At 34.1% G+C, this 10,693-nt stretch overlaps 2 protein-coding genes across 2 annotated transcripts; one reads left to right on the forward strand and one right to left on the reverse strand.

Annotated features, from left to right (window-relative positions):
- Positions 1-1,005: 1,005 nt before the first annotated feature.
- On the reverse strand, positions 1,006-1,503 carry LOC130503411 (ERBB-3 BINDING PROTEIN 1-like). The gene has a single exon (XM_056998028.1). The coding sequence runs from the start codon at positions 1,501-1,503 to the stop codon at positions 1,006-1,008; it is 498 nt and encodes a 165-aa protein (XP_056854008.1).
- A 1,688-nt stretch (positions 1,504-3,191) lies between these two features.
- LOC130503410 (uncharacterized) lies at positions 3,192-4,966 on the forward strand. The gene has a single exon (XM_056998026.1). It carries the CDS (start codon positions 3,411-3,413, stop codon positions 4,923-4,925), a length of 1,515 nt encoding a protein of 504 aa, XP_056854006.1. The 5' UTR covers positions 3,192-3,410; the 3' UTR covers positions 4,926-4,966.
- Positions 4,967-10,693: the final 5,727 nt, after the last annotated feature.

A 10,693-nucleotide genomic window follows, 5' to 3' on the forward strand; every position in this document is an offset into this window, starting at 1 on the left:
ACCTGATCGTCATCACTGCAAGGTGTATCTTTGTAGTAGTAAGACTCTGTAAATACTCCATCATCAGAAACATCGTAGATAGGCCCATCGGTCAGGTTTGTGACTGGAACGTAGTAGCTCTCCACGTCGCTGGTGAAGATAGGTCTATCAAGAAGCGTCTCTTTTGTTATATCATTGTTGATCTCATGAATATTAATTGGAGATAATAAGTGTATTTGAGAGGACGAGTCTCCCTCTTGGGTCGTCACTTCTGAGTTGAGACGCGGCTCTCTGAAACTCTCATAGCCATAATCATCATATATTGGTGCCCCAACGAAGTCTCTAACTTGATCATGAGAATCCTTTAATGCATGAACTTGTGTCTGGTCGTGATTTCTATTAGCCCCCAAACTTTCACTAACATCATCTTTGCCGTCCTCCTCAAAAATTTGAGTAGTACGTTTTTGTTGCAGTTGAATAAAAGCACCAGCAGTAGTTTCACAGAAGTCACGTAATAACCCTCGCAGCTCATGCTGAGATTTTGCCAGTACGCCATCAATGGCAGATGTTATAGCTTGCGCTATTATGGTTTCTGTAGGATTACGAAGTGTCATCGTATAAGATGACTTGGTTGGATCGAGCCCTAATTAAAAATCAAAGCTCCTGGATTCTGATACCAACTGACAGAGCGGAAGTATCCGTAGTAACCGATAATGCAAGATATCGTTGAATTTTGAGAATGCCCGCTATCTATGCCTTCTTAAATCTGTTGAATTCTTAAAGAATACCCAGAAGTAAGGATTCAAGAGATTTGTGTTTTAACATCAAAACCCTAAATTTATATATTAAAATCAATGATTCAAAAGTTGTGTCTAAAACAATAGAGAAGATCTCTTTATATAGGCTCACATACGAGTCATATATTCCTAAACAAAAGCCATAAGATAAAACCAACTAATAAAAGGAGAATTAATAAAAAGGAAAACACTAAGATAATCCAAGTAGTATTATAAGATGTACGCTACATCAGAATGGCATATGGGGGAACTTCTCTTTAATCTCACTGAATATGAATCTGGAGGCCTTCATCTTCAACTGATAGTTAACAGCCGCATCTTTCTTGTAAATAGTTGTTTGCTTCTCATCCAAAAGCTTCGGCTTGCCATCACCAGTGCTTGCCACGATATCAATTGCATAGACTTCATTCTCTTCAAACTCAGCATCATCAACTCTTGTTTCCGGAGTGGATACACTTAGGAAACTCTTGCTTGCATCTATCACATTCTGTTTCATCTGGTGGGAGATAACCCCTTCCGCAATTTTGCAGTCATAAGCTTCAGCCACCTTTTGAATAGCTTCAGTGACTGCATGGTTCTTCTTCCCAGGACGTACGAGCCTCAAAGCAACTTCAGCGGCAGTATTGGCAGCAGCAATAACATCAGCTTTGCGTCCAGTAATGGGTCCATCTTGAATAACATGTGTGTGTGCAACAAGTGCAATGAACCCATCAATATGACATCCCATATCAACGTAAAGTTTCTCACTTAAAAAACAATAAAGAATTTGAAGTTAAGCATACTCCATCTGGATTTTATGTTGATTTCGTTCTACTGGTTTGGGTTTTTCGAACCGGTAGGACATATATCTATACTATTAAAGTACAAGCACATTTGGATATTTTACTAAACATGTCATTTCTTTAACTCACATTGCTTATTTCATTAAGGGCAATCAAGTAATATTAATAACACATTATCTCTCTTGGGCCATTTGGGCTGATTAAGAAATCAGATCCAATTCTTATTTTTTTTCCTAATTCAAATAATTTATTTTCAACCATTCTTAATATTTTGTGTAGTGAACAAAAATTAATAACTTAATTATTATGTTTTTTATTTTTAATATAATTTAAGCATTCATAAAAAATTTTGAATTTTTTCATTGAAAAGTATAAATCTTTATTAAAAGTACTATATTTTTTATTAAAAAATTAACCACATAATAAAATTAATATATCAGAGTTATACCAACTTAATTCATTAAAAAATAAAGTTTAATTTTCTAAACATAAATACTCATTAGACCTGGACGTTCGGATACCCATTACGGTACGGATTGGTTCTTCGAGTTTTTCGGGTTTTAAAATTAAACCCCATTCGGATTTTGAAATTAAACCTCATTCGGGTATTATAAAATTTCGGGTTGGGTTCGAGTCGGGTCTTTCGGGTCCGGGTGGGTTCGGTTCTCATGCATAAGAACCTGCAAAATAACCAAATAACCAAAGTATCTAACGGGTTCGGTTATTTGTACTTAAAGTAACCAAAGTATCTGATTCAGTTCAAATTTTTGTATCCAAATTATTCAATAGTAACCAAAAATATACATTTTATACAGTTTTTTTGGGTAAATTTTTATCCAAACAATCATATTTTATCCAAAAATACTCAAATTACCGAAAATAACTACTATAGTTAACTTATAAAATTAATTAAAAATTAAAATAATTATAAATATAATTATAACATATATTTTTAGATATATTTCGGATATCTTCGGGTACTCATTTGGTTCTCGGTTCGGGTCGGATTCGGGACCGGTTCTTCGGATATAGCAATTTAGAACTCATTCGGATATTTACCCCGGGTCTGATCGGGTTCGGGACCCTGATTTTCGGGCCGGTTTCGGGTTGGTTCTTCGGGTCCGAATATTGTGTTCTGGCCTATACTCTTTTAAAATGAAATACGATAAAGAAAAATAAAAAAGCTTAAGTCTTTTATAAAAAAAACAAATATATAAAAATATGACATTTACTAAATATTTGTCAATTTAAAAAAAAATAAAGGAAAATAAATCCGCGCTTTGAAAGCGCGGGTCAAAATCTAGTAGTTTAGTTAATGTTGGCAACAAAAGAATTAGTAAGTAAAAATTTAGTAAAAAACTGTAACGAGCTTGAAACCAATGATTACATCTTCTAAGATAAAAAAAAATAATTTTGAATCTGACGAGTTTGAAGCCCATCAAACGTACGTTTAATAAATTTTGTAACCGACGAGGCTACCATGGACCAAAGTGCAAAGCCCAACACCAACCGACATGTATGATGGCAAACCCGAACCGACTTTAACTTGCTACATCTTGGCCGTTCATTCGACTTCCTTCACCTCTATTTAAGAAACGAAACCTCTTCATCTGTTTACAGCGTTTCAGACAAAAAGTTTTCTCCTTTTTATTCTTGTAATTTTATTATTTGTTCAAAAATTTGAAGATCAAATTTGCAAACAAAATTCGACAACCCAATTAATAAATAAACAGCGAACATCTTTACGAAAATATAGTTGTCAACTGATTTGCTTCTTAGTATTTTCGAAAATTAGGGCTTATTTTCAGTAAGGCAATCTCGGAGTGTTTGCGTGTCGTCTGTTGTGTCTAAGATGATGAATCCACTAGTACTTCCTCCACCGTCGCTGATGACTAATTCTCAGATTATGAGTCAGAGTCTGTTATTAGGTCAATCTAAGGGTTTGAATTATTGGAGTATGGCTATGAACAAGCAACAACAAGTGATCAACATGGCTCATTCTCAATCTCAGGCTATGGTGAATAATCAACCTCTAATGGTGAACCCCTTAAACTTTAGCCTTAACCCTAATTCGGTAAACCCTAATAATTATGGTCATAACTGGAATGGTATTCCTATTGCTGCAGGTGGTAACAACAGAGATGGTTCATGTTCAGGTTGTTACAAGCCTCGGGCTTTGAATAAGCTTCAGTCCAGAAACAGGAAGTTTTACCCGAAGAACAACTATGCTAATCGATATGTTCCTAATGCTCCACGGAACACAAGCTCTTTTATCATCCGAGCGAAGAAATCTGGTGGAATTGCGGATTCAGTGTCTCCATGCCTTGTAACGCCATCGGTGTTGACTTCCCCGATGTTCTCTCCATCGGTAGAGGTTTTGGACAATATGGTAAAGGAGGAATGGGGAGTTGATGTGTATGGATCAATGGATGGGTTGGTTAGGCTGAGATCTGTTGGTATTCATGAATTGGAACCGTTTGATGAAGATGGAGGAGGATCGTGTAAGAGTGATGGGGAGAAGCATGTAGAGGTTGAGAAGAGATTAGAAAATGACTTGAGCCAATTAGAGATAGTATGTCCGAATGGTCGTGGTAGGTTTGATTATAACAATGACTTGGAAAACAGAGTTGATAATCAGAATAGGCATATTGCTCAACTAGAGGAAGAGAACTTAACTGTGAAGCAGAGGTTATCCTTGATGGAAAGGGAAGTTGGTGATTTTAAGAGAAGGTTAGAGTCTCTCGAGATGCGGAATATGGTTGTCGGTGAAGATGTTAATGGAGAGGTTGTAGAGAATGAGTCTGGAAGGGATAGTGGAACACATGGCTCTGGTGCGTTTACTAGTGGTGAGGCAATGGAGAACCATTTGGCTGCAGGAGATGTTTGCAAGCAGGATATGGTGAGTGACAAAGCTGCGGGGAATGAAATTAACAACACTAGCCAAGGCAAAGTAGATGAAGCAAAAGAGAACAATTGTACAAACAGGCAAGAAATTAAGGATGAAGACAAAAATCCCAACAAGAAAACAGACGCATACCGACGAAAGTGGTCGTCGGTTTCAGTTGGTCGGAAAAAAAAAATTCTTCGGAAATCCATCAGACATTCCGACGATTTTCTGACGGATCGCGATGAACTCGATTCTAACGAAGTTCCGACGCCGTTCCGATCACAGATTCCCTCGGAAATCCGTCGGCGTCTTCCGATCACCATATTCATCGGAAACTCATGTTTCCGAAGAAGTCCAAAGCATCGGAAGCTTCCTACGAAACAGGTCGTCGGAAATTCCGACGAAATATGTCGTCGGAAATTCCGACGAAATATGTCGTCGGAAATTCCGACGAAATATGTCGTCGGAAACTTCCGATAAACATTCTGATAACGTTTGTCGTCGGACTTTCCGACGAAACATATCCGTCGGTATATTCCGACGAAAATATTTCGTTGGAATATACCGACAGATTTGTTTCGTCGGAATATATCGACGGATATGTTTCGTTGGAATTTCTGATTTATATATTATTCATTAATTTAATTTTTATAATTTTTGTTTTAATTTTTAAAAATATTAAAATTAATAAATAAACAAAAGCTGAAATTAAGAAACTAATAATAATATTATAGAAAATAAGTTTTAATACAAACTGAAAAAAAAACATTCAGAAAGTTTTAAATTAAAAAACAAAAAAAAACTACTGATCCGGGAGCAAACGATCCAACTTCTGCAATATCTCGAGGTTGGTCTTCTTCTGATCCGCCAACTCAGCAAGGATAGTAGCATTCTGCTCCTCCAATGCTCCAATCCGTTGATCCTTGTTCTGTAGCTGCTCTAGAATCAAAGGATCGGCGTACGGGACTTGAGATGAAGAAGCACGACGGGCCAACCCTACCAAACGACCCTTTTTTAGGGACCGCCTAAAAAAAATTTAAGTTAGTAAAATATAGTAATAGAAAAAAATATAAAATTAATAAATAAAGTATTAAAAACAAATATAAGAATGAAAACAAAAATTACCTTTTCAACCAGCTCGTTGATTTGCAGTCGGGACATGTTGTTCGAAGCACCCGTAGAATCGTCGTCAGAAAGAGGCTGAGAAGCTAGAAAAGCTTCTTTTTGAGATTCCACCATCTCAATGACCTCTCTGATCACCGGGTCCTGAATTTCACCCGTCTTCTTGTTGGTGTACGCCTCCTTCATGACGACGAGATGATCAACGGGATTACCATCGTTTTCTTGAATCTAAAAAAAAATTGTGTTAGGCAATGCATATAAAAAATTATTTAAGTAACTAGAAAGATAAATAAATAAATAAACTTACAAGTTGATCCTCCTTAGAGGACATACTGCAAGCGCCGAGGTTGTGCACGTAAATACCTTTCCCGCCATGATCGCTCTTCCGGTTGGCGGAGTTCTGTAGAGACTTCTCTATAGTCTCTTCCTTCTCCCAGTGCTGGATCAACTGGGTCCACACCGTCCCGCTAAGTAACCGGGGCTTCCTGTTATCCAGCCATACTTGCTTCCACTCGTAGATCTGCTTCGTGTAGACGGTCTGGGCTTTGCGGCTGAATGCCTGACGGACTGTTTCCGTCAGGCCGGACTCCCAAGTATATTCTTGCTACAAAAAACACACAATTTAATTAGTACATATAAAATATAAAAAAATTAAAAAATGTTAAAAGAAAAACTTAATAGTTACCGCGAACTGACGAAACCACAACTCGCGGTCCTCGGGAGGGACCGAACTCCACTTGTCATATCCCGTCTGGAGCATCGAATATATCATCTGGGTGATGCTCCCGCTAATCCCATTGGTCGACTTGTTGAACCTTTAAAAAAAAACCAAATGTTAGATTAAAAGGAAAAAAAATAATTGTAAAAATGAAATAAAAATACTAATTAACCAAGTCGAGTGTCCCATTCGTGGGTAGCGTTCGAGAACCGGGAGATGCTCTCGACCTGGTTGTTGAACCAATATTTCAACTGGCATGACCCCCGGGTCATGTGGAGCGGCTGCAGGAGCTGGAGCGGGAGCCGGAGCGACAGGAACCGAGTTTTGTTCGTGAGACGACGAACCCGATGCACGGGAACTGCTCATCGAACTAGCTCGGCCACGGGGTGCGGAACGACGAGGTGGGGCACGCCGACGAGCACTCGAATCATAAACCTACAAAATAAAATTAATATATTAGTCAAAACATATATATATAAAAAATTAAAATTCTTTTTTATCTATAAAAATATTAAAAATAGTTTTTATCTACATAAAATTAATTAAAAATCGTTTTTATCTATATAAAATATTAAAAATAGTTTTTATATACATAAAAATAATTAAAAATCGTTTTTATCTATATAAAATATTAAAATAGTTTTTATTTATATAAAAATAATTAAAAATTGTTTTTATCTATATAAAATATTAAAAATAGTTTTTATCTATATAAAAATTAAAAATCGTTTTTATCTATATAAAATATTAAAAATCGTTTTTATCTATATAAAATATTAAAAACGTTTTAAAATTCATAAAAATATTTTATCTTCATAAAAACGTTTTTGTAAACTTTTATAAATATAGAAAAAGTTGTTAGATATATAAAAAATTGGAAAAACGTTTTAAAAAAATCAACAAATCCAATATATAAACCAAAAAAAAACAAATCCTAAAATCTAACACCCTAAATCCTAAAATATCCATTCAATCTCGAACATGCAAATCAATCAAACCTCAAATCCTAAAATCTAACATCCTAAACCCTAAAGAAATGAAAAAGATAGAGATTGAGAGGATAACTTACATGGTTTTGAGATTGGGAGAAGAAATCAATCGGTGGGATGGATTCACGGAGGTGGGGACGCCGGATTCGCGGTGAGAATCGCCGGAGAAGAGAGAGAAAACGGAGAGGATTTAGAGAGAGAGGCAAAAATGGTGAAGAAGGAAGAAGGATCGGTTTTATTATAAAAGGAACCGACGGACCCGTGTCCGTCGGTATGTCGTCGGGATATGAATAAAATATTAAATGCGCGGTTTAATGAAATTTTCACGCGGTCCACTCGAAATTTTCACGCGGTTTGTATTTTCGGGAAACTAATAAACCGACGGAATTCCGACGGATTGATATTCGTCGGAATGGGGCAGGTCGTCGGAATTCCATCGGTAGGTTCTGACCGAGTTCCGACGACTTGGGGTTTAGGGTTTAAAAACAAGTTTCTAACTGATCAAATCCAAAACTTTGATAATAGATAGACTATGTAAAAAAGATTAACTATAATAAGGTTTTCATAACACAATTTTTACACACAATTGTGTTTTGTAGTGTAAGTTTATATTAATATGAATGTAAGTATATGAGTATTAAGATGAGATGTTATGAAAACAATGATATACATATATAAATATTTAAATAACTTGTAAAACTCGAACGGTTGATATGTAATATTATATTAAGCATCTAATATGTGTTATTAAAGTAGTTTCGGTATCCAAATATAGATATATTATGATATAAACATTTTAAATATTCAGATCGTCATAATTCCGTCAGAGTATTCTGACAAATAGCTAAACCCTGAATTAACCATGATTCGTCGGAATTTCATCAGAAAATTCCGATGGAATACCGACGGATTTTGTTAATTAAAAAAAAAATTAACTAATCATACAACTAATAAAAAATAAGTCCTAATCAGAATCTTCAGAATCTGTAGAATCTTCAGAATCTTCGTCAAACTCGCCAATCTCAGCTTCTGACTCCGAGTGTACAACAGCATCAAGTCCAAACTCGGTAAAATTCTCAACGAGTTCAACCTCTGCCAAATATTCAACTGCACTCACGTTGCTGGTAGAGTTTGGTTGTAATGGATCATTATCAGAAGGAACGTTTACTCGTCCTCTTGGGTTGATTTGCGTCACAGTGATCCATGGATCATCTCGGTACGTAACCCGAGGGTAACTGATATAGCACACCTATCAATTTTACAAGGTATTAATAATAATATATAAACCGTTAATTATATTTTTGAATATTAAATTGACATACCTGATCAGCTTGCGAAGCAAGAATGAAAGGATCATAGTATTGAAGTTTCCTCCGCGAATGAATCGAAGTAACACCAAACGCATCAGTCTTCACTCCTCGATCTGGGGTGGTGTCATACCAATCACAATAGAATACTACACACCGCAGTCCAACCATACCAGGATACTGGATTTCCAATATTTCTTGTATGTTGCCGTAGTAGACATCGTCACCGGAAGAAGACGAAACACCACCATCATAAGTTGTCCTAGAATGACCTTTTTTGCAAAGGCATATATTCGCATATCCAATCATCGAACACAAAACCTCTGGCCAAACCATCAGTCACCGATAAAATAAAAATATATATGGAATTGGAATCGAAAGTTTGGGTCACATGTGTTTTTAGGTTTAACACTTTTGCAATTAACTACAGACGTAATTTATAACTAGATCTTGATCAATTACACTGTTTTAATTTATTAACTAGATTTTGATCCGTCCTTCAAAGGGCGGATATATTTTTTGTTTAAACTTTTTTTTGTTAGAAATTTAATTTTTATATTTGTTATTTTTTTTTGTAATCATATTCGTGTATAATATTTTTTTTTTAAATAGTAGTAAGAGGTTTTGATAATTGTATTGAATTTGTGATGTTATATAACTAAGCACTTGTGCAATAGCCATCTTACACATTAATTTTAAACTTTATTCCAAAATAGTTATTAATTTTTTCCAAGATAGTTATTATTTTTTTTAATAACAAAGTATAGTTACAATTCTAGGTAGGTGTCTTTTTGCATTTATTAGCATTATGAGTTTATTAATGTAATTAGTTAATAATATCCATACTTGAAAACCGACATAGTTTCGACTCGGAACCGCTTTAAAAATCAGGGTTTCCAACCCGATTAAGATATGACCTATATACTTGAACTTGTTTTAAAATGCTATATTCAAAATATTGATACCATATCAGATCGCAACAAAAAAAACAAATGAGTATTCAAAATATATATGTATATTTGTGTATATATATATATATGTAAAACTTTTACAACACAATAAATAGACCTATTTAATTTCAAATCTTATAGGATTACTCATTTTGAACCTGACAATTATATTGATCTTAGAATAATGCCTTTTTGGAGTAATAATTTTTTTATTTGTTCATAACTGCATTTTTTTCATTTTGCAGCAAATTATGCAGTTGAGTTGGAGATGCGTAACACCTGTCTAAACCTATTTAAATATTTTTAATAATTTAAAAAAATATTTCAAATGTATTTTATTTAACATTGTTTAAATTAAAATTTTAAACAGTTGAGAAAATGTGTGATATTTTTTAATATCATACATCTATCAACTATTATCAATTGGACATGTTCCTAATTTAATCAGACTAAAAATTGTTTTTAAATGAACGCCAAATTAACTGAATATACCAAGAGAAAGTTTTTAAAGAGAGGTCAGAGGATTAAGAGAGAGAAGATTTTATCTTAAACTGTTTTTTATATAAAATATAAAAATTGTCATATATATTTTGTGTTTTTGTAATTTTATATGTAATCTGAAAAACCTCGTGGTTTGGTTTGCATCGGCGTCTGATTATGTCCCATGGTTTACTGAGTTAATAAGTAATAGATTCTGACCCGTCTTTAAAAGGGCGGATATATTTTTTGTTTTATTTTTTTGAGAATTTTTTTTATATTTGAATTTTTTTGTAATTATATTTAAGTTTAATATTAATTTAATCTAATATAATTTTGGTAACTATGTTAAATATGTAAAGTTTCATTACTATTCTCTTATACCATAAGCACTTCTGAAATTATTTTTAAATCTTATTAACAGAAGTTACGACATGTTATATTTTCTTTGCAGTTACCTAACATAATTAATCAAGTATATTTTAATCAAATAACCTATTTAAAACCCATTAACCTAAATAAGTTTATATAAATAATTATTTCTATTAAAAAATTCACGTAAACCTTATTAAACTCTCTTTTTAACATCATGTGCTTTGTTAATTGATAAATTTAATGTATGTGCAATATTTAAAATTTAAATAAATTAATGTATGGTTGAATAAATCATAATTTCTTGAGCTGT

The sequence above is a fragment of the Raphanus sativus genome, unplaced genomic scaffold (assembly GCF_000801105.2).
Source record: "Raphanus sativus cultivar WK10039 unplaced genomic scaffold, ASM80110v3 Scaffold0943, whole genome shotgun sequence".
Lineage (NCBI taxonomy): Eukaryota > Viridiplantae > Streptophyta > Magnoliopsida > Brassicales > Brassicaceae > Raphanus > Raphanus sativus.